The sequence below is a fragment of the Chinchilla lanigera genome, unplaced genomic scaffold (assembly GCF_000276665.1).
Source record: "Chinchilla lanigera isolate Chin_1 unplaced genomic scaffold, ChiLan1.0 scaffold00008, whole genome shotgun sequence".
In the NCBI taxonomy this organism is placed as follows: domain Eukaryota; kingdom Metazoa; phylum Chordata; class Mammalia; order Rodentia; family Chinchillidae; genus Chinchilla; species Chinchilla lanigera.
The window spans coordinates 24,387,389-24,412,642 of record NW_004955409.1 but is presented as its reverse complement, the minus strand read 5'-3'; the positions used below and the strand labels follow the sequence as shown (position 1 = coordinate 24,412,642).

Below are 25,254 nucleotides of genomic sequence, written 5' to 3'. Positions count from 1 at the left end.
AATTCAAGGCCTCATGCATGCTAAGTAAGTGCTCTACCACTGAGTTACATCCCCAGCTCTGGTAGAACTCATCTTAGCCATTGGCTCTACAAGGCTTTGAATATGCTGAGAAACACTGTAAAGCTTTTGTTAATGGAAATAGACTTTTGCCTCGTTAAGGCTATAGAAGTGAAGGCACTGCTGTTACCTCTTCAGCCTCTTCTTTTAGCCTCTCAGTCCTAAAACAAGAATGTATAGCTGTTGGGTTACTTGGTCTAAGTGATATCATATAGTAGACAGGCTGTGATATTTGTATTATCTTCCATAACTGTCTGTATTGGGCACTTTTCCTTTGCTGAAATGAAATACCCTAACCTACAACTTAGAGAGAAGTTTATTTGGCTCACAGTTCCCCATAGGTGCAGTCCATGGTTGGCTGGCTACCAACCAAGGCAGAAATGGCATGGTGGAAGGGCAGAAGGAAGAAAGCTACTGAACCAATGGTTTCCAGGAAGCAGAAAGAGAAGAGAAGCTGGACACAAGAATATGTATTTCCAGGTCATGCCCCCAGTAATCCACATCTTACTACCACTACCACTTTCCTTCCCAAAGCTCCACTTTTGAACAGATTAAACTTCTGGAAGATATTTTAGATTTAAGCCATAATACTATCTTTCTGATAAATAATGCTATTATTGATGACATTTATTGCCAGAAACAATAGCATATACAAAATATAAAATATTTAAGATAAATAAATAAAATAACAAACCCTGTGAATTCAACATATAACATTATTTTACAGATAAGGACATAGTTTTACAAGATAACACTGCTTGTAAGAGGTGAAGCCTAGATTTGAGCCCAGGATCTTCTGACACCCAAGCCTATACCATTGTATGTTATGTAATATTGCTTCTCATCCATCATTCTTTTGTCATTTACCCAATCAAAAAACATTTACTGGAGCCTGGTCCTGCATTGGGAGCTAGAGCTGTGTATGACATTACCTGATCCAGAGAGGGGGTTAGGAGTATGTGTGTAATCAACCATCCCAGTACAACGTAATTAGTTCTAAAGCAGGCCTTGAACACAGAGCAGGAAGAAACATACAGTAGGGACAAAGAACTTATTCCTGGGATTTCACTATCAAAATCCCATGAGACAGTATCTGGCTTCTGCCTCCTACAAGTTTAGTCACTCATTGGTTATTTAGGGTGTTAGACAATTCATTATTGCAAGTCACTGTGAATTAGCTGAATGACCAGCTGTCTGTCATGGAAATCACACCACCTGGCCTGTCATTTTGTTTTTCCGTAAGTTTATAGTTTTGAAGGGGTCCAAAGAGATTGAAATTTCTGTTATTTAGAAGTGAAGAGGCCAAGGTTTTGAGGAGCCCTGAGACTGTCAGATACCAACCAGTGCAATTAGAGACAATTACATTTTCTTCTGAGGACTGTACCCTAGTTCTACATCTAAGATCACCTTCCAGACCAACACAAGACTTTTTGTTTGGTTTGGTTTTTTGGTTTTTTTCGGTACTGGGAATTGAACTCACAACCTTGTGCTTGCCAGGCAGGCGCTGTGCCGCTGAGCTAAATCCCCAGTCCTCAGGAGAAGACTTTTGAGTGGTAGAAAATTTAAAAAATCACCCAATCACAAGACTAGGAGTGAAGTCATAATGTCATTTAGCTTAAGTCAAACAAGAGAGATCAGATCTAAATTGTGTAAATGAATATTTATATTGGTGAAAAATCTATTGTTATTAAAATGTATGACTTCAATAATTCATTACAAATATTAACAATCAGGAAACGTCCCTATATCTAACTGACCTTCCTTACCTGTAAGCTCAAACTGTTTTTCTCCTACTTCTTTGCTCAAATGAAGGGCAAGCAACCATCACTATTATCAGTATAATTTATCAGGGTTTATTTTATTTTATTTTAGTTTTTTGTTTTTTTTCCGGTACCGGGAATCCAACTCATGACCTTGCATTTGCCAGGCAGGCGCTGTGCTGCTGAGCTAAATCCCCAGCCTCCTTTATCAGGGTTTAAAAAATCATTGTTGTAGTAGTCTTTTGTCCTTACTCTTTAAAAAAGTTCCTTTAAAATATTTGCTTATAAGGAATATGTATTACTTTTCCCTCTATAGATCTTTTTAGATATTTCCTCATAAAATATTTGCCTTATAACTAAACTGGAGTTGAACATCCTGAAATATTAAAATGAATATTTTATTCTGTGATAGCAATGTGAAATACACTTTTTTGTGTGGTACTAGGGTTTATACTTAGGGCCTCATGCACGCTGGACTAGCACTATACCATTGAGCCACATCTTCAGCCCTTTTTAAATTTTATTTTGAGCCAGGCTCTAAGTTGTGCAGCTTGGCCTGAAATTTGCATTCCCTCTGCCTCACTCTCCTAAGCAGCTGGGATTACAGGTGTGTGCCAATGTACCCAGCTCCTTGGGTACATTTTCATCAATTAATTCCCTTGTAGACACTTTAAGCCTGAAGTTAAGATTTTATTTACAAATAAAAAAATTGAGATTGAAGGTATAATTTGTCAAAGAAACATAGCTAAATAGTAAGTACAACAGATATTGTGAAAGGGAAAGAAATTGCTCAAAGAGAAGGAACAACTGGGGTGAAGGAAAGGAGAAAAGAAAGAAAGAAGAAAGGGAAAAATACATATGGATATACAAGGGTAGCTGGGATAATTGTACTGCTGATGTCTATTGGTTTATTGAAAGGAACAGTTAATGCTTAAACTTTTTTTGAAATACTTTGCATGTTTATATCTGGTAATTTGAACAGCTAATTTGAAGATAACAATATGTAATATAACAAACATTGTTAATTTCCTATCATCTTGTTTTGAAATTCTGTATCATTTTTATTGTTTTCATGTTGTTTTGTTTTTATCTTTGTTGTTGTTAGCTTGTTTTCTTTTCTCTTAAAAAAAAAGTAAGTACTACCAGAACTGAGAATTAACACCATATTTTCTTCCTAGAATTCTCTGGCTGTTTCTGTCACTTTCCCATCTTTGTGGGAGTGCGGAACTGAGAAGACAGTTCACCAGCCCCTCTTCGGGGAAATCACTGAGTTTTCTTGACAGAACATATTATTCAAAGACTTTCCACGACTTAGCAAGAGACACTAATAAGAGATCCCAAAATGTTGGCAGCTATGGTGATCCGTAACATCTGAAAATTCAACAAAAGGCACCAAGTCATTAGAAGTATGACCTAGGACTCAAAGCAGTTAACACTCAACACAGTATACATTTATAACTAATTTAACCATCAAAGCCAAACCATGTAGTCAACAAATAAAGACAACATTAACAACTTAAGGGAACAACACTTGAAGAGTTCATATGCACAGGGACCAAATATGCCTCCCCTTTTACCTTCCCTGGCCTGGGCTCTGGTGCCCTGCTGAGTGGCTGGCCAGCTGGCTCCTAGCTTGATAAACAGAGAATCACTGCCCATCTCACAGGCCTTTGTGATTAGGATCTGGCATCTCTAAGAAGACATTCCACACAGAGACATGCCAGAAGGAGGGGGTTCAGGAAGATGGGGGAGCAGGATTTGTTAGCTAGTGAGGCCTGGGAGCGGAGAGGGAGACTGGGCAGGAAGCCTGCTGCTCTACAAAAAGCAAGGTTGAGCAGAATATAGCAAGGGGGCTTTTCATTTAAGGGAAGTCAGCCTCAATATGTGTATTCAAGCCTCATCTTAGAATCTTCTCTCTTCATGCCAGCTCAATTTTCTTTCCTTTCCTCCCTGGAATTAAGTCATCCTTTAATTTCTCTGGGTACCACATCAAGTAGGGTAGTCTTATGAGGACCTATGATTTTGCCGGGTATCAACAGTATTTCCTTGTAGAACTCCGTTATAGGATTTCATTCATTCCATACCCCCTGTGGCACATCACTATCCATAGCTGATGGCTGTGTGTGTGTGTGTGTGTGTGTGTGTGTGAGGCCCTGCCCTTTATTTCCTCAAGGCTGCAAGCGAGAGGCACTATGACCAGGTTCACGACCTACCTTTCCATGACAAAACTGCACAAAATCTACTCTAGTCATACATTTTAAAAGTTTCATTTTGTTCTGAATCACCCTGCATATATTGATTTCAGAATGTTATGTGGATTAATCAGACATTGATTTAATAAGACACAAAGTGGAGGGTGGATAAGAGTATAGCTGGAAGATTCTCATCCAGATATTCATGATAGTTCTTTTGAGAGAAATGTGTCCACAGGGCAGCCTGAAGGGGGGGCCAGATGGATCCTAGTGAAGATGTGAAAGGCCTGCTTATGGGATCTGCTGGTGGCATGGGCTGGGAGGGAAAGCTGGGATAACAGAGGAGGAAGTCAACATTAAAATAATCATCATGGGCTCTTGCACTGCACCAAACCTTCAAGATTACATTTAAGCATAGTTAATGTAAAATTCTTAATTTAGGTAAATGCACGTGTTTAAAATGAGGGAGGCTTGACTGTAGTTCACATAATCCAGGGTTCTAAATTGACCAGAAAGATATAAACACGCCAATGTCTTGAAGTAGCAGCATACATTCTCCCTTCTTTTTTTCCATCCTTTTCCCCAACAAATCCTCCAACACTCCATCTCTGTACAGTCATTGGCTGCATTATGAAAGATGTATGTTCAGATCACAAGAAAGTTGATCCTAGGGTGCTCTGAGTTGGTTAACCCAAAACTGTGGTACCAGGTGTAGCTCTGACAGTGACATTGACAGGTCTGGTGCACAGTGGTGGCAAGAACCAGACCACATAGAGGACCATGCCATTGGCGGGTGGGTGAGGAGCTATGCACACGTTCTGAAGAAAGAAAGACTTTGTGATTAGGGTCTGGCATCTTTAAGAAGGCATTCTCCTTGGAGATGTGATGGAAAGAGGGGGTTAAGGAAAAATGACGGAACAGGATTTGTCAGAAAGATTTGTGTATCCACATATTTGGAGAGGTACAGTACAATAATGAAGAGCACGGGTTCTGGTGTCAGATTGCCAGAGTTCAAATCTTGGAGAGGAGTTAGTGGAGAGAGGCACTGTCTCTTTGTAAGATTTCTTCAGGACCTCTTAAGGGAAAGAGCTGCACATGTCTTATTCATCTGAGGGATATACCAGGCCTGACACATCATGGGTGTTTAATAAATGCTTCAGCTCTCCTTTATAAAGACATAATAAACAAAGACCAAAGGTTTCAGAAGCAAATTACAAAGGACGTACATACACACAGTGGTTAAGCACCTGGTCACAACCACAAGGCAAATAATAGCAGCCCATGATTGCCTTTCCCACAGCTGGCAGTGGTGGCCATGAAATTGATGTGGTATTTGTTGCAATCATGATTTCCTTCTGGTAAGTGAAGCAGGAGGCAGCTCAGTAAGACTGACCTGCTGCTGTCCTTCTTTCTTGGAGAAGAAATTTGCATTTTAGATATTGTTAGTTTTAATGGGTCCAAGTCAGTTAGGCATAGAGACAGCTCTCAGCATATACTTTTTATTCTTTCTAATCTTGGCTCTTTTTTTATTGCTTTGTTCACAAACTTTGACAAAAGCATTTCCCCCCTGATGTCGTGGTACCATGCTGTTTTTTCCCCTTAGTAAAAATATCTGCTAATGAAGCTTAATTAAAAAGTACAGTTGTTTCCACTTTACAGCTATCAGAAGAATCTATTATACTGTTTGTTTTTTCTTCATGTGAGATAATTTGGGGAAATGCTAGCTCCTCACTCTACAAAAGGTCACTAAACGAAAATGAGATGGTTTAATTGATAAGCATTCTTTAAGGAATGTGGAGTATTCCCAAGATCCTATCCTTGTAGGGCTCTGGGCTTTGGAATGAAATCAAAGTCTTGTTAAAAGCTCCACATCTAAATGTAGCCGTTCAGAAAATAGCCATGAAAATTCCTTTCTCCCCCCTAAGCTATCTGTTCTTTAAAGTGTTGTGAAATGTGAAATAATTTTTAAGGTCTTAGCTGCTTAGCTCAAATGATAAAATATATGAAATGAGCACAAGAGTTCATATTTGAGCATTTCATATAAATTTCATAGGTATATGATATAATATATACTTATATGTACCTATATATTCATATGATTGATGATACCTTCTAAGTGTTAAGTAAGTCTGCAAATACTATTGTGCAAAATGAAGGAAATTCTTTACACATTTCCTTGGGAACCCAGTAGAGGTTTTCTGTTTTTGGTGTGCTTTATCTATTCCTTGCCTCAATAAAGTCACTGACTCCAAGGAAAACGAACAAAGCAAGTTCCCAAAACAAAATCCTGAAGGTTGAAAAATCAAGACAAGAGCACACTAAGAGGCTTTGATGTGGAGATCGGCAGATGGTCAAGGAGAAGCCTTTGAATGAAATCTATTTCATGATATTCTACCTCTCAGCTTCTATGCAGGAGACTTTCCCATGTCCATTTAGTTCCACTTATGTAATGTGTTTGTTCAACATACCCCACAGTAAATCATTTAAGGGGAGTAAGCTGCCTTCAAATTATACACCTAAAATATTCTGGCCCAGCTAAACTCTGCAGCCTCTTCTTCTTTCCACCCTTCTTTCCACATACCAGCTACTCTCATTCGTTATCTTCTCCCAGGTTCCCCGGTCTCCTGCCTCCAGGCAGCCACACATCCTATCCTCTCTGTTGAGTTCACGCATCCTCTTCTCCTTGGCCTGGTAATCCTCATCCTCGATCCCCAGACTACCCAGTTTCTGGAAGAGGCCTTTCCTACAAGCTTACGCTGCCCCACCAGGATCCTTTGTGAGCAGTTCTCACATGGTGACTATTGTCTTTGAAGAATCATCACAGTCGGGATGATTCAGTTCTCCACGCAGCACATGATTTATGATCAGTCTCCTCCACTAGACTGGAATCCCCATTAAGGCAGAAGCGATGCTGATTCTTAGTAACATGGGGCCCAGCTCATGGCAGATGCACCATGAATACTCTTGGAAAGTGTGAATTGAATGGACCCACTCAGAATCTAAAGCTCCTTGTACCTCATTTCCATCCACGTGGGTGGTGCCTGACTGGAAAGTTTTGCCTGAAGTTTATTTAAGAAAGTGTCTGAACCCCTGCCCCCCTTCTCTCTGCCCTCTTCCACACCCTCTTCCCCCAACACCCACGCTCCAGGGAGTCTGTGAGCACACTGCCAATGAAAGATACTCTTTTTACCACAGAATCTTGTCACACATCCTGGAATTTTATAGAAAATATATGCTTGTAGTTTTCTCTCAGTGGTTACTAGAAAGGAGAGTTGTTCTTAATGAAACTTTAATGCTCTTGCCCTTCCCATTGCCGGATGATTGGTAAGACTAATGATGGAGTAAGAGAGAATCAGAAAAATAAACGGTCATAAATTAAACCCTACTATGATCTAATTCTGTGGAGAGTCTTCTTTTCCAAATACACGCAGCTCTGTCTAAGGTCTCCACTTGAACCCGAAGGTGCATTTTTCATCCAGCTCGATGCACACCTTAGGGAGAGATACAGGTCTCAATCATGAAACTAACACATTTCTGGGTTTCTTCTGATAAACTAACCCATGTCTGGAGCCACCCTCAGACTTTCTAGAGAGTTTACAAAACAAATAAAATATGAGAAACCAGAAAAGCAAAGAAAAAAAAAGATTGCATTTCTGAAAGGCAATCTTCTATGACTACACAGAAAAAGAAAATAAAATTTCTTTGACATAATACTATCTGTAATAAAATGACCACAGGGACAGGTCTAAATGGCTTGCTAAGTAAGAAAGATTGAACATGTGAAAAATTGTTCTCTCTTAAAATATGTCTAAACCACACATGTAATTTATATCATGGCAAAATTCAACACAAAAACTCTATTGTTTTTGGCACAATATTCTGCAAACATCCTCAGTTAGAATCTAAACGAAAAGCACAGCTTAAGCCTGTGGACAGACATTAGTTTTAGACAGTGAATTCCATTATTACTTTATTCACAGAAACATAAAAAAGTAAATATGGAACTAGAAGACAAAGTTATCAAAAACATGTACTATTTTAATCTTCTGATTCCTATTTGCCGTGACAACATCTCAAATAATATGCTTGAAGTATCTCCAGTAAGAAATGGAATGAAAGAAATTGTTTGTGCAATGAAAGTTTACTCCCGTGGGTATTTGGAAAAGATGTCATGATTTAAGTTAATCAATATCTGTTTCCAGTGGGCTTTACTTTGAGGCGTGATGGCCTCTTTCTGGGGAGAGAAGATAATTCTTTAGCCTAACATCCCATCCCATTTTCTGCAAGATGAAAGTGAATCCCTCCACTAAATTCTGCAGTCAGTTAATATCTACATCAGACTTTTTTTCTATTGTAGGCCTTTATTCACCATTCAAAATGAATAGCTAGCTTCTAAAAATAAATCTGAAAGAATGTAACACAGGGCATTATTTTTAAATTTGTAATGCCCTGCTTTTCTGGGGCTACATCTTATAATGCTGTGTTTCTTTGAATTATAGAATAAGAATGTGAAAGAGGGAGGTCCAGGTTGCAGTTCTCAATGAAGCAGGAGATACTTCTTACGTTATCTACACATTCCAACCGACTTCACTTCTTGAAATTTTAGTGATCATTTCTAAGGAGTAATTTCCACATGACAAAATGCAAGGCAAAATGCAGTTAGAGCATTACCAGCTACAGTATGGGCTTTTGGGTTCTGGCCTCTGGTTCTCCACCCTCCCTGATGTTTGGTCCTGGATTAATTACTTCAGTAGCCTTCAATTATCTCTCAGCCTTAACTTCCCATTAAATTTCCTCAACTTAAAACTTCAGTTACTGTGATGAGGATTAGACCAAATCATGAAGCTTACAAAAATGGTTTTCATAGTGAAATGGTACAGAAAGCCAGGAAAGTGATATCTGAAAAATGTGTCTAACAGATACCATCTATATGAAGAGTTAGTAAAATACTGATGGAATGGCTAGATTCCCACTGCATCCCTGAAGACCCAGCCTTAGAATAGAGGAAAATGTGCAAAAATAACCTAGATAATCTATTGTATGAGGTGTAAATTTTCTTCTGAATTCCTATTTTAAAATTAATGCCAATCTCCTGTTCAATTTCCTCTCTCTCTTTCCCTTACCGATTCCTACTCCAGAGATAATCAGTATAAACAGTTTCTCTAAAATCAAACACTTCAAAGATGGAAAATGTTGCAAGGCACTCATAGATTTAAAGTTCAATTAAAAATGCTAGAATTATATGATGTCAGTAAGAGCTGGTGAAATCTCAGATTCTCCTGGAACAGCAGAGGGACCCATTGCTGGGTGAGGGAATTGAAACAATAACCTTGTAAACAAACTGTCCAAAGTGAAGGGCCAGAGACAGCCTACAGCAAAGATGGGATAATGCCTTCAAGGAACACCACTTCCTCATCATGGTTTATAACAACTCGATGACGTTCTTCCACATGTTTTAATGATTATCATACCTTCCCCTTCACAAAGGATTGATTTATTATGGTTTAAATTTAAAGAATACTGGTTTCCCAGTTTTGAATCAGGCTTAGATTACAGAACACATAAAATCAATGACTTTGTTCTAGGCAAGAAAAACACAGTGCTCATTTATGTGCAAAAAGAATAGTCCTGGGGAAAAAATTCCTCATGTAATTCTGAATCCTAACCATTTCCCCATCCCCATCCCCGTCATCAGCACCACCACACTTAACACTTTTATGGCATCTTAACATTCACAAACTACTTCACATAGTATTTATTTTAGTCCTCAAAACAATTTCAGCAAATAGAAAGAACAAGCATAGCTTTTCAGTTTACAGATTGAAGCCCTGCAGCTCAGAGCAGTGGAGGGATTGGCTCAAGATCACTGAACCAGGAAGGGGCAGCCCTTATTCTCTCCACAAGATTGGCTGATCACTTCTCAGTGTCTGTCTCCACCTCACATCTCTCCTTTAAGCCCCAGAACCCACACCCAACAACCAACTCAATGGTGCTCTTTGCCACTCCAAATGTAGTTAAAGACACAGTTTCCAAGTTGAGCCTGTAGTGTCCTCCCACAGCCTGTTTCTCTTTCAGTATTTTTTTTTTTTGCTTCCCCCTTGAATGGTGTCATTCAGTTGTGTAAACCAAAAATTTTGGCATCATCTCTTCCTTCTGTGTGTTTTCTCAACCTGCACATATATCCAATCACCACACTCTATAGCTTCTATCTTCTAAGTATTTCTCAAGTCTGCCCACTTCTTTGTCTCCACCATGAACACCATAGTCTAAGATCCCACCATCTCATACTGAGAACATTCCCACATATACATTCCACCTTTCCTTTACCACTCCCACGCAATCCATTCTCCATGCTGTGGCTATAAGGGTCAAGTAATTCCTCTACTTCAAGTCTTTTGTTGGCTTCCCAGCTGATGGTTTGCCCCATCAAAACTCAGGCTGTAATTTCGTTGCCAAAGTAATCGTGTTGAGAGGCTGTGGGGTCTTTGAGAGACGTTTGGGGCAGGTGGGCTCTGCACTCAGAGAAAAATTACTGTAGTCCTTGAGAGAGTAGGTTAGTTATCATAAGAACGGGCTGTTACAGTCTGGTCCCCTTTGTTCCTTTACCTGTTTTGCACATGCATATTTGACCTTCTTTTTTCTGCCATGCTATGATTCAGCACAAGTGCTCACTAGATGTGATGCCTAATCTTCCTTGCTGCCAGCTGCGAACTAAATAAACCTTTTTCCTTGATAAGTTTCCCAGTATTAGATACTCTGTAATAGCAATGGAAAGTAGACTAAGACATGAAGGTCCTTTAGACAAAGATACGAATCTTTAGTGTGCTGTATAGTGAGCAGTATGCTCTGAGCCCTGAGTCTCCCTCGGCAGATTGTTTCCTTCATCCTTTTGCTTTCACCACATGGGCTGTCTTTCATTTTATCCAAGCCATCCAGGCCCCCTCCTTCTTGAGAGCCGTTACACTGGATGGTCCATATGTCCGGACTGCTGCTGCCCATCTGCTGTCGCCTGCTAAATGATAACTCCTTTTTTAGTTCCAACACCACTGCCTCGGGGACGTCTTCCCCGATTGCCAGGTTTATACTGGGAACATTTCTCCTTCATCACATGTAAGTATGGATTTGTCTGTTTATTCTTTTTGTCTGTCACTTCCAATGGCTTGTACACTCTGTGATAGCGTCTGATTATTGCATCTACTGTTGTCCAGCACGGGGGCTGGTATTTGTTAGGTATTTGGTAAATATGTGTTGGAGTTGCACTCAGACTGCTGATCCCAAATTTTAAGCACAGCATACCCTTCACTCCCAATGAAAGTAGCCCAAATGCCCAGATCATTAAGTGAAAAGAAATCAAGATTGTTTTTTTTTTTGGTCTTGGAAACTAAAGCTTAGAAATGAAATTCTGAGCCAACATGGCATATTTTAGCACTGTCAAAGGAAGTTTATGATTTAAAATTGTTAATAGTCAAATATGTAGGAAGCAGTACTCTGGCCTTCCCTGCTAGTGTAAAATTAATGTACAGAAGGGATTACAGTGGAATTTATTCCACTTTCACTAAAATAACAAGAAACCATATTTCATAAACTTCCTTATTATACAGTACTTTTGATAGGGGTGTGAGCAACTGAGGCGTTCTAGTCACAAGTTCTCAGCTTGTTAAAATGGTAACATAATTTAAAATTAGTTCTAAATCTATAGTGATTTGGGAGATACTTTAGCATTCCTCAAGATTTTGATTAATAAGGTAAGAATTTATTTATTTGTATAATCTCGATACAAAAGTGCTAGTTAACAGAAAATTCATTTGGCAAAGTGCTGGTTGACACCTCAGTGAATATAATTAGAAAAAAGCTGCACAGATGCGGAATATAATGAGAACAGTTTAGTTCTCTCCGTATCTTTCTGCCCTACTCTCCAGAGGTTTTCCCGTGCAGTGGGACCCTCTCTACACTGCTGAACTCATCAGGCTCTTGGCTACTGCCAACAGATGTGTCTGTCTCCTCTGGCAGTCTACGAAGGCAACTTGGGGAAACTTATTCTGGCAATGTGGAAACCTCCATTTTTAGAATCATTTCCCCAAATAAACATTTCACTTTCTTAACATAAAGACCCTATTATGTTATATATGACCTGAAATGCCTAATTCTTTTTTCTTTGGAATTCTGCTTTATTATGGTCGGAGTCAACTCTAGCTCGAAGCCCTTCACCATAACTTTCTCCCAGCTTCTTATAAACCAGTATCGGGTAATATAGGTTCTCTCTCAAATGCAACATATCCCTTTAGTATCTAGTAAAAGACAAAAACAAAAACAAACAAAAAACCTCCCTTCATTACTTTCTCTTTTCTTTCCTTCATTTCTCTATTTCATTTAATACACACTTACTAAGGGCCGACCATATGCCAGGCACCATTTTAATCAATGGGATATGCAACGAAATAAAGAATACATAAAGTCGCTGTTCTTATAAACTTGCACTCTTGTGTCCTTTATATGTGAAAATGAAGAATGGTAGGAAATAGTGCAGTGGTTGATACACTTGGAGGGAAAGTCACATATTTCAAAAGAGAGGCATCTTTCTGAATTTTAAAAATTTTCTTAGTTTGAAGTTTAGAGAAATTATCTGTTCTTAAATATGGTAATCTATTTCACATAAGAAGTCTGATAAGTGTTTATTTTTAGAATATTGGTCCAATAGAAAAGACAAGTTTCAGAATCTCCATGGTCATTTTCAAGCTGGCTTAGAAAAAATACTATTATTGACTAATTACTTCTGATGTGATGTTTATCTAAATATGGTGCTCCATTTTTACTGTGGCTGTCAGGTGGTTTTTCCAGGTCTTTGTGAGAAGCCCCTTGAAAATACGGCAATGTCTTAGTCATCTTAGGATAGCCAGGACTTTATGGAATGCCTCATATAAAGAGGCCAGTATCAAATAAAACACTTCACTGAAATAAAAGATAATGTTCAGATTATTAGCAAGGTTGGCTTTCAAACTGGTAAGATAAATGAAGTCCTTCTACAGTTTTAGAAAACCATGACGCCTTCCAAAAATAAAATATATGACTAGACTTCTGGCTCTTTTTTAATAACGCAGAATATTTCATAATTAAGTATAATGATTAATTATAAAATGAAGTTTGTATTTGTGGATTTTTTAGCATTCTGTAATTCATTTTATTATAAAATCATATGCATTAAAATTCAGTCACAAATATAGATATAATAAAATATATACACTCATCTACATAAATGATTTATATAACCATTTCATTGTGTGTAATTTCCTTCTGTCCCAAGCTTTTGAAGAGCTACAGAGAAAGAATAGATACTTCTCTCCTTCTATATGAACTACCTGTCTTGGAATCTAAAATCCAGGGGCAGTTTCATAGGCATGTGACTTCAAGGTAGGGGAAAATCTGTGGTTCTATCAATTAAAAGCATAACCTATGCTACTTTATATTGTAGAAGTTGGAAGTTCACTGGTATTGGTAAGTTAGCATTAAAAATATAGTAGTATTTATTATCATTATAGTTCATCAAAAGCAAATGATCCTCGAAGAGTTGATTTACTACTTAATTTATCTACATGGATACAAAAATTATGATACAGGCAAAACTTAAAATTTTGGCTCATAGTTTTCCCTATGAGCTCAAAGTTATTTAGAATATGAAAATTTCAACTTCCTGAGAAAGTTATGTAACTGAGGTAAAAATTAAGTAATAACAGTTTATAGAAATTCTATTAGCTGCAAATATAAGGCATTCAAGTAAGATGATACATTCTTCAAGTAGATACATTTTATGTCAGGCTTGGGTTCAACTCTCTACTTCACTATGTACTATGAGATTCTGGGCAGTATATTTGACCTTTCTAAGCCTCAGTTTCTGGATTCAAAATAGTAAAATTAACACCCAGTACATAAGGCTGATGTGAGGATAAAATCGAATAATAGATGTAAATGTTCCACACAGCAACTGGGGCATGATAAACACTCTACAACTGAAGCTGTTCTTATTTTAATCCATTAAATAGTTACCTTATTGACGGGAATAATGTTTTTGACATTGAAGTAAAAGCCGAAGTACACCATGTTGAAAACTCCATGACGTCCCAAAGTTGCTGTAAGTCCTTTGTTGAGGCCTTGCAGTCCCAAACCCTCCTTCTTAATGATTTCTCTTGCATAAGTCAAAGTGGATGGCTGCTATAGGAGGGAAAATCAAAGCCAGAGAGATCACCTTTGGAACTGTGGAACAGAGTAAATTACAGTATTAACTTCTTTGTAGGCTAGAATTAGTAAGTATTTTCCCCAAACATGAATAATCATGCCTAGATATGTACTTTTTTAAAACTGGAAAATGAAAAAAGCAAAAAAAAATTGCATGCATATCAACAGGCTTTATAGGAAAGGTTGTTGGCAAGGAAAAACATCTTTGGTAAAACTTGGAACTAACATCATGTGATAACTCTCACCACTTTCAATATGTAAATAATTGTATCCAATTCTGGATTATCCACTGTATCGGAGGAGATTCATCATACAGATAAATTAGTAATCTGTAGCTATGTGTCATCTAAAAGCAGTTTATATTTGGGTTCTGAATCAAGCATCTTACCTTTCTAATTATGTTTTTCTAAAATGAATATTAAAATTAGCCTTAATTTCATTGCCTCAGTTGCATAAACTGATGGTATGTTAGAAATCAGCCATGGATACCCAGTTGTACATGTCCTCAAGAAGGTGGGTAATCAGCATGTGTATCACTCACTGTGATAAGTTACAAATTCATGGTGTTAAGAGTACCAGGTTACCTTTAATTTATTCTTTTGCTGCCCTCTGATTGATTTCCCCAGGCTGACATACCTTGGCTGCTGGAATCCAATCTGTTTCTACATTTGAAACTTGCAAACATCCCACTGCAGCTTGCTCTGAGGTTTATAATTCATTACAATACAATCCCAACCATTCACATAGATAAGCACTGACATGACATTTGTTTGATATTATACTGGAGTAGGTTGCTGGAGTGGTCACAGAAATCTGTTGCGTTTTCAGAAAAAAAGTGTTTTCTTATGTGCAATTAAGGCTCCATCGACAGAACAGAAAAGAAGAAATCAAATTAAGGCTTTTTATCCAACCTCTATTTATAGTTATGTAATTAACATAGTATATTTAAATGAGCATATTTATATAGTAAAATCCTATAATTTTGCTGATAACTTTTTAAAAAGTTACAATTTTGCACTCAACTTCATCTTTTCACTTGAGTATTAATTATGATGCATTATTAAAACTGTAGTTACAATTTTGCACTCAACTTCATCTTTTCACTTAAGAGGATTGATTATGATGTATTACATTAATCTTAAAGAAACCTTTCTTTGTATATGAAATACTGTGTAAGAAGAGATCTTGCAATAATATAAGACATCTCATACATGAAAACCAAAAAATTCTCAGAAGGTTAAAGTTTTCTCTGGGTTCTACGACATGGGAATTTTTTGTTTGTGCTTTGGTACGTTGAATGTTTATTTATTTTGATTTTCAAAAGAGACGAGGACAAATGGAGCAGAAGTTCATTTCTGTGGCAGTGCTGAGTGAATAATCTGGGCCCTGTTGTCCTGTTCTGAGCTGGCTTTCCTGGGGAGGAACAGGGAAGAGGTAAAACTGCCCAGGCCAAGACTGACAGATGCTCTACACCTAACCTAAGCTTGCTTTCCACCCTCCCTCATCCAGGGTCTTGACAGCAGGAGGGTCAGTGTGGGGTGGAGGCCATCAGAGTTCTACAGCAACAGTGGAACCAATGTCTTTCATAAAAGTGCAGGTAACAACGCCTTTCCTAAAAGATGGGTACAAAGATATTTCTATCAGTTAAAGAAACCCTGCTTTACTAAACCAACACAATGGTTTTTTTCATCTTTTTCATCATCTTGAAAGGAGAAAACTTTTACCAGATCTTAGTGAGGGCTGACAAATACTCCGAGGGGATTTATAGGTTGTCTATTCCCTGATTTTCACCGTCCTTGGCACTCTGAATACAAGAAAGTATAACACATGGGTTTTAAACTCATGCTGCCTTGAGTTTAAACTCTAGCTGTCACTAATTAAGTAAATCAGAGGGTAACGTAGTAATTACATGTAGGTGCTTAGAGCCAAACAATTCAAGGTTTGAACCATATTTTATCCTCTCTGATATATCCTCGATTCCCTAATTTGTGAACATGGATAATAGCAGAATCTTCCTCTTAGTGTAATGATAAGTAAGTGAATGAATTTAGTCCATTGTAACCATTCACTTATATTTAGGTATTAATAATTATAGTAATTATGCTGACAATCATAAAAGTAGTTCTATTAAAAACAGGTAATTTCCCCTTCCTCCCTCCCTCCCTCTTTCTTCCTTTCTTCCTTCCCTCCCTCCCTTCCTTCCTTCCTTCCTTCCTCCCTCCTTCTTCTCCCACTTCTCATTTTTCCTTGTCCTTTTCCTTTTTGTGGTGCTAGAGATTGAGCCAGGACCTTTGCACTGAGTTATATTCTTGGCCCTCTAAAATTTTGTTTTCTTAAATTTTGAGACAGGGTTTCACTAAGTTGCAAAGTTTCCCAGGACGGGTTCAAACTTGCAATCCCCTTGCCTTGGGGGTAATTTCTTCCTTTCGGTTGAAGGCAGTGACAATTAAAACATGGAGGCTAATTTGAAGAAGAAAAAAATGACATGCTTAATTAACTTCTTCCTTCTGGCCATATTTTCCTTCTCCCAGAGTTCTAGATTCTTGTGATGAACTTTACCAGTAATGCATGCAGAAGGCAACATAGCAGGTCTAAGGTTCAACAAAATCCAACCCTTGGCTAGAGATCTTCCAGGCACAGTGTCTTACTCCAGAGGTTTCCCTCTCTGGAGCAACTAGTAGGTCCTGTAAATTGGCCTCTTCCTTCTTCCTCAAAGTTAGCACCCTTGGTAAGAATACTCCACTTGACAAGCCCATGGGCTAGAGAAGCAAGACCCCTTGGAAGGAAGGTGGAGAATATGAAAGCACACAAGCTGGGCCGCTGTCTCCCCCACACAACGTTACAGCCTGCAGTACACTTTCCTATATGTTATCAGGTACCTGGAGCACAGGAAGTGCTCATAAATATGACCCCTATCATAGACACTCAGTACTTTACATACATTGTTATTTAACCTTCCCAGCCAGTGTATGAAATAGGTATTTGTATTATCCTCATTGGGCAGATGACTGGAGTAAGGCCTAGAAATCAAGTTACTTGCCTAAGACCACAGAGAAAGTGGTAACGCAAGTGGGGCTTGGCACTCCAACAAATCTCTGCTTTCATCCTTTGCGTGGTTTCTCCATCCTAGTATAGCTAATTGCTTCTTTCAACAACCCTGTCCGGTGAGCAACAGGTACTGCATATTTGGGACATTTTCTGAATAAGGAAATCAAGGAGAATGAAGTAATATTTCTCAGGTAAAATGCTGCTGATAAATGGCTTAACCAGAATTCTGCTTGCAATTCAGTGTTGTGCTTATACACAGGTGAAAAGATTCTCAGAGTTGGATAGTCCATCTGATACAGGTAACAGACATACAATAGTACAAACACGTTTTCCTGGCAAGTGGGGGCTTAGGATAAAGGAAAAACTAGAATTCTAATGCCTATAAAAATCAGAAATAAAAGTAAGATAGTGTGATTTTTGCTTCACTCAGGGATGTGTCACACACATGTAAGCAAATATTCAATTAGAAAGGCAAAATGTGACTTCCACAAGGATGCTTTAATAGGAAAATATAGAAGCATTTTGACTAGCTCTCTGTACACACAAGGAATTTTACTAAACTTATTTGATTACTGGGCTTCCATTTCAAAACAAGATGGTGACTGATTAGCATCACCAGCCAAATGATTCCAATACTATCTAACCCAGCAGGTCACCCATTTCCTTGTGCTATTTAGATTCATCCCAATTTTCATATTTCATTACCAGTTGTGGGCCAAGTTGCATTCTAACTTTCCCAGATGTGCATTTCATTGACCGTACCAGAGCTGCAAGCATGGAAGCGCGCACAGATTGACAGATAGCTAATATTGTGGTATTACACTGCCTGCAACATTGGTTTTTAGAGATCAGCAGTTCCCTATGCCTGCTGGAGGTATGTCCATTTGAGGTAACTCAAAGCCTTTCTTAACTTTGATTTTAGATATGCGACTGCTAACGTTACAAACTCTTGTTCTTCCACGCGTTACTGAGTGCCTATAGGTGCCATGTATTGTGCTGAATGTCTAGTAGAGTACTTTGCTTATATACTACAAGCATATTTTTTGTGTAGGTTTTACTTGGAGGAATGTGCTGGTAATTTTGATATTGGTCCATGACAGTATTCCACAATGCTTCTGGGATCAAGCTCCTGTTTAAAATGTCCTTATGAGTTCTACTAGAAGAGATCTTAAGTGAAATAACCCAAACACAAAAAGGAAAATATTACATGACCTCATTTATATGTGAAATCTAAAAAGAAAAAAGGGAGAGGGAGGTGAAAATTAAAAACAGGTCAATATACAAAGTGGAGAATAAAAATAGGAAATGGGCAGAGGTAGGTCAAAGGATACAAAGTAGTCGATATGTAGTATGAATATTTTAGACATCAAATGTCCAACACGAGGATCACAGTTAATAAAAGTGTGTTGTATTAGGATTTTTGTTGAGTAAGATTTTGGATGTTCTCGTCACACATATAAAAGTAACTACGTAACATAATAAATGTGTTAGTCTTTCACTGTGGTAACCATATTACTAATTTTATGTATTCCATAACACCATGTTGTAAGGCTCAAGCATACACAATAAAATTAATTTAGAAACAAATTTTACAAGGTAAGAAAAAGTAAAAGAAAAGAAAAGAAACCACAAGAAATAAAAGACCCTTTGCCGAGCACTGCTCTGGGGAACTGATTCCTTACTACCTGGAAGCCCCTTCCTACCAAAAAATAACTGAGATGGCAATCACAGTCTAAGTTTGTTTCCTCAAGTTCTTCCATCCAACCGCTGACTGTAGCTATCTCTGATTAGTTTGTGAGCACACGGACAGAGGTTTTAGGCAACAGGCATTGTTCCCTGGGTGAGCACTATCAAACTACGGTCAATAGGTCCAGGCATGGAGTGTGACCATGGATTTCTTCCATCTCTGCAACCAAGGAAGAGCTGTAGGCACAGCATATAAAAAGACAGCGTGCTCTGCATGTATTCCTTTAGCTGCCCTCATGACAAGGTGAGTTCTGTTGTACTTTAGAGCTGAGGGAGGAAGGGTATTGCTCTGATTTGATCACATGGCTGGAAAGCAAACCGGATGAGCTCTCAACACAATGGGTCAAGTGTCCATATCTGAACCTTCAAAAAATACTGCTTTGTGAAAAAAAGAGGAGACCCAGTTGTTACATTCAGGCAGGAAAATATGCTGGCCCTTCAGGATCTAGAAGATCACCTACTCTTTTCATTACCCAAATGAGGTCTTGAAGCATTTTCATAAATTTGAAAAAAGAAAAGAAAAGCTTCCTTTTACTTGAGAAAAAATGTAAATGAAAGAAGAGGAATCAGACTTAGAAACCTACATTTATACACTTGCTTTAGTTAAGATATTTCACTAGTTCATCATTAGAGTCTATTTTAATGGGGCATGATTATGAACAAAAAGACACCCCACATATTATTATATTCTATCTTGACTTTACTATGGACGAACAGGTCTATTTTTAAACAATTTGTGAGTGAGGAATACTTTCTTGTCAATGAACTCTCCCAAATGCTGAGCTACAAAACTACATTGACACAAAACTACGGCCCAGTAATCATCTCTGGGCAGGGCAGGGGTGCAGGGTACATGGGGCACTTGTCCCTGTACTTTTGGCACAGCATAAAGGAAGACAATAGTGCTGCAGCCACAGGAGCTGCTGTTCCCCTTTTAGGTGTCTTCCTGAAAGAGTTAAAGACGTCATATGATGGTGATACATACATCTCCAAGTTTATAGCAGCACAAATCTTAATAGCTAAGTTTTGGAACTGGCTTATATGAATAGGTAAAGAGAATGTGTGTTTATATACAATGGAGTACTATTCTGCTATAAAGAAGAATAAATTTAAGGTATTTGTAGGAAGATGGATGCTCCTTGAGGCCATATGTTAAGTGAAATAAATCAATCATATAAGCCTGAATATCACCTGATTTCTCCTATATGAGAAAAACCACAGTATAAATAAATTAAAGAGCAAAATAAAAGACAGACCTTCTGCAAACAGAGAGGGGATCAAGAGGTGGAGGTCAGGGGGAAAGGGGCATAAAAGGAATTAGGATGTGTTAAGTGCATGTATGAATTCCCCATGATGAATGTAATCATTATGTACTGCAAACACATACTAATAAAAATAAAACTTAAAAGAAGGGAAAGAGTCTTTACTTCTTCATGGTTCCAGAAACACTTTCTTTTCATTTTTCCTTGAGCTTCTTTTTTTAATTGTTTATTGTATATTTTAGCTATAAATAATGATTACATTCATTATAGGGAATGTGCACCTGCACATGATATAACTTGATTCTTTTTTACCCATTCCCCTACCATCCCTTCAACCCCTCTCCCCCTTCCTATTTACAAAAGTTTTGTTTCCAATTTTTCTTCTTTCCTCATCACTTTTTTCTTTTCTCTTCCATACTCCCCCAAGTTCCCCTTCCTATTTGAACATTTTCTTCCTATTTCATAGTATCTACTATACATTTTTGTTCTTATTTACACTTTTTATTTTTCATACCAGAAGATAATGCAGTATTCACATGTGAGTCTGATTTATTTCACTTAAGAGTATGGCTTCAAGGTGCATCCATTTACTTAGAAATGTCTCTAGCTTATCCTTCTTTATAGGAATGTAGTACTCCATTGTATAAAGAAACCACATCATATTTATCCACTTATCAGTTAATGGGCATTTGGGCTGTTTCCCAGGTTTAGCTATTACAAACTGTGCTGCTATAAACATAGATGTGTAAGGGGTTGGGGATTTAGCTCAGCGGCAAAGCGCCTGCCTGGCAAGCGCAAGGTCATGAGTTCGGTTCCTGGTACCGGAAAAAAACCAAAAACAAAACAAAACAACAAAAAAATTGATGTGTATATATCACTGTGTTATGATGCTTTTAATTCTTTCAGGAAGATACGAAGAAGAGGAATACCTAAGTCAAATGGAACCTCTAGTCCTAAGCTTTTGATTTCCACAGTGGTTGCACCAGTCTACACTCCCATCAAAAATGGAGAAGGATTCCTTTTCCCCATTCTCCCTCAAACATTTATTATTGATTAATTTCTTGATAATTTCTCTCTGGAGTGAGAGAGAATCTCATTGTTGTTTTAATTTGCATTTCTCAAATGACCCATGATATTGAATATTTTCTCATATATATATTTGCCATTTCTGCTTCTTCATCTGAGAAGTGTGTAGTCATCTCATATGTCCATTTTGGATTTGGTCTTTAAATTTGGGGGGGGGGTCTGGTTTTTTTGAATTCTTTGTATATTCTAGGTAGTAGTCCTTTGTCTGAAGAGCAGCCGGCAAAATTTTTCCCCACACTGTAGTCTGTTCCTTCACTCTGTCTGTGGTTTCTCCTGCTGTGCAAACACTTTTTAAAAAGAAGAGATTCCAGTTGTTGATTCTGTTTGATAGTTCTCTTGCAGTCTGGGTTTTGTACATAAAGCCTTTGCCTATACCAATGTCTTCAAGACATAGTTTTGTACATAAAGTCCTTGCCTATACCAACGTCTTCAAGAGTTCTACCTAGTCTATCTTCTAGCAGACTTAGTGTTTCTGTTTTAATATTTAGATCTTTGATCCATTTTGATTTTAGTTTATTGTACGGTGAAAGATATGGGTCTAGTTTTAATCTTTGGCATGTGGAAAGCCAGTATTTCCACCACCATTTACTAAATAGACCATCTTTCTTCCAGTGAATGTGTGTGGCACCTTTGTCAATGATAAGATGGCTAAATATGTCCAGAGTTGTTTCTGCATCTTCAGTCTGTTCCATTGGTCCTCAGGTCTGGTTTTTTGCCAGTACCATGCTGTTCTTTTGTTTCTTGTTCGTTTTTTTGTTTTTGTTTTTGTTTTTTAAATCAAAGAGCTTTGTAGTATAATTTCCAGTCAGGGGTTGTGATGCCCCCTGCCTTCCCTCGGTTGCCCAGAATTGCCTTTGCTATTCAAGGTCTCTTCTGTTCCCAAATGAATTTTAGGATTGTTTTTCTCTAGTTCTGTGAGATATGCTGGTGGAATTTTGAATGGGATTGCATTAAATCTGTACAGCAATTTTGGAAGTATGGCCATTTTCACTGTACTAATTCTTCCCATCCTTAAGCAAGGGATATCTTTCCACTTTCTTATATCTTCTTTAATCTCCTTTCTCAAAGTACTGTAGTTTTCAGTAGAGGTCTTTTATCTCTCTCATTAGATCAATTCCTAGGTATTTCATTTTTTGTATGCCATTGTGAAAGGTGTTGCTTCCCTAATTTCTCTCTCAGTGAGTTTGTTACCCATGAGACAGGGTCTCACTCTATAATTCAGGCTGGCTTAGAACTCACTATGTACCCCAGGCTGGCCTCAAACTCATGACAATCTTCCTGCCTCAGCCTCTTTAGTGCTGTGATTATAGGTGTGCACCACCATGCTCAGCTTCTTGAGTTTCTTAATTAACCAGGTTTTGTTATCCCAATGAAACCAGTATGGCTAATAAGAGACTTCCATGTTATATTCTATTCCTTACAACTCCTGACATCAGTGGACTTTATTTGCCCTACTCATAACGCGAGGCAAAGCCACCAACCTCATAGAAATAATGGGTGGGGTTGAAGCATTAAATGAGTGTTAGCACTGGGGAAGGCACAAGAGTTTACAGTGGTGACCAGTAGGATAAATGAGAAGGTAGCATTGGCAGAAATAATTTTCTTCTTTATGTAGTTCTATATTACTTAATTTGTGGAAAATATATTACTTTAGTAATTTACAAAAACTCAGATACCGTGAGAAGGAAATCCACGTTAGCCATCTTACATCTGGCACATGGTAGATGCTCTGTAAATGGTAGCTATTATCATTGCTTCAAAGTTTTGTTGCTGAGAGCAGAAATGCAGAGGTCCTGGCACAGCAGAATGGAAGACTGCAGTCTATTTTCTGTAAATAGAAATGGAGAGGCAACTTGGCCGCTCACTTCGGTATTATTGAAAGATAACTATAGGAGTGGATTCATATGCATAATTCTCTTTGTGTGCCCACAAGCATCATAGACTGGAAGAGATAATTTAGATACTGAACAGTCGCCAGACAGAATTTCACATAGTAATGCAAAAAAAATCTGTTCTTAACTCAATATATCATCATAGATGTGGACATGCTGAGAAGCTGGCTTCTCACGCTATATGTAAACAGAGCGACACATTCACTCTTCATACAATGCGACTTCTTCTCTCTCTCTTTTTTGAAAGAGATGATCACAGAATACAGCCTTGCATTTTACTTATGTTGACCTTACATAATATGATTAAGCTTTATTGATTGTCTATGGAGAAACCTAATTTCCAAGCTGGGTGATACCACATATGATCTAATTGGTCTCTATTAGATTATTAAATTCCCAGAATAAAGTGTGTCAAACTATAGTGGTGTTATCCAGAGCTACAAGCAAACATTTTAAAAATTAGTTCTAGCAAATTAGCTAGAACTAATTTTTAACACATTCCTATCTTTAAATATTTTACCATTAATTACACATTTACTATCTGTTCACTTATCCTTAAAATTATAATTATAGAGCAAGTAGGTAAAAGACTAATTATTCCTTTTTTGAGTTGAATATATTTCAAGACCACATAAAGGTAAAAACAGGCTTTTGTAATTTCCTAAAGGTTTCATTTAATATTTGGGGTGAGAATGATTATGTTCATGTGTAATGTAGACAAAAATGACAGAGTAGAAAGAAAACCTGTGTCCCAGCCACACATCAGAGGCAAATTGTATAGACCTCTAGGGAAGGAAAACAAAACCCTTTAGCCAAATAATAACTTTGAAGTAGATTTCAAAGTGTAGAGAAAAACTGGGAAACAATTCATACAAGATTTCGCTCCTAGGAAGAAAATCACATTTTCCAGGCTAACAGAGAACTTGCCAGCTAAACACCACTTGGCTTTGCACAAGTGATAGGAGACTTCTAGTTCTTAGAAATCCATGGATTTAAAAATGCATTAAGTTAGAGGAGAGAAAGGTTCTGTAAGGACAACAAACTAGAAACTCACACTTTTGGCAAGACTGGACGTGTAAACCATCTCCAGTAGAGAAAATCTTGGGCAAGCTTAGTTCTAAGCCAAGGAGGTTATTAACCAGAACAACTCTTTGCTTGGGTTTAGTTTGAAGGACAGGGGGAAATTTAGGTCTATCCTGATTTTATCTGAACATGTTTTTACACCCACTGAACCAAACCAGGGCATGACAAAGCTGTGATTACTTTGCTCCCCACAGAAGATCAAGCATATTTAAATTAGAGACCGATTTTCTTTATTCACTGTGAATATGAAGATACTGGCCAAAGTTTTCTGGTATTGGAATTGGAGGAAGTGTGGCGGGGATTATAGTCTTTGCCTAATATAGTGATAATTTAAAAAGTGCAGGCAAGACAAGCACACGTATTGAAATATTTTTATATAAGTTGGAAGGATATGAGAGGAGTGTCAGGAACCAAGGCAACCACAATTTCCTTGAAATTTTTGGAATAGTTTATGGTTAACATGGATAACATGCTTCTGGCTGGCTACAGAATCAGCCCAGGCTGAGAGAAGATAATCAGGGCAGTCGGAACCAGTACAGTACCTGCCATGCTGGGGAAGTGGGATAGGAAGTGAGTTTGGCACTCCACGTCTATAGTTTCCATTACTCCACTGCCAAGAACACAAGGGGAGGAGCTTCTGCTCTTATCCTGTGCTGCACTTGAACCTCAGCTACCAGTGTCCAGGTTAAGACCCCATGGGGCCCATGCTTCAGATGGCTCCGTTCTGTCCTCTGTCAGTGACATCTTCCCCACATGACATCTTGGCCAAGGGGACATCCACCCCACCCCACAGCTCCTTCTACATCATATTCTGTGTAGCCGGACTGTGGTTGTTCTCCGTTTCATCTGTATTTCCCCACCCTTGCATAGAGGATGTTAAGTGCAAGAGAAAATGTAA

At 38.1% G+C, this 25,254-nt stretch overlaps 2 protein-coding genes across 5 annotated transcripts in view; one reads left to right on the top strand and one right to left on the bottom strand.

Annotated features, from left to right (window-relative positions):
• The window catches only part of Pax9 (paired box 9), a 42,089-nt gene extending 31,045 nt beyond the window's left edge, over window positions 1–11,044 (top strand). The window contains exon 5 of the mRNA XM_013510362.1: window positions 10,938–11,044. Coding sequence (XP_013365816.1) covers window positions 10,938–11,029 — 92 coding nt within the window. The 3' untranslated portion in view covers window positions 11,030–11,044. The remainder of the gene's footprint in view (window positions 1–10,937) is intronic.
• Window positions 1–25,254, bottom strand: part of Slc25a21 (solute carrier family 25 (mitochondrial oxoadipate carrier), member 21) — a 472,151-nt gene that overhangs the window by 9,302 nt on the left and 437,595 nt on the right. For all 4 annotated transcript variants that reach the window (XM_013510365.1, XM_005376906.2, XM_013510366.1 and 1 more), the window contains one exon: window positions 14,051–14,215. In XM_013510365.1, coding sequence (XP_013365819.1) covers window positions 14,051–14,215 — 165 coding nt within the window. The remainder of the gene's footprint in view (window positions 1–14,050; window positions 14,216–25,254) is intronic.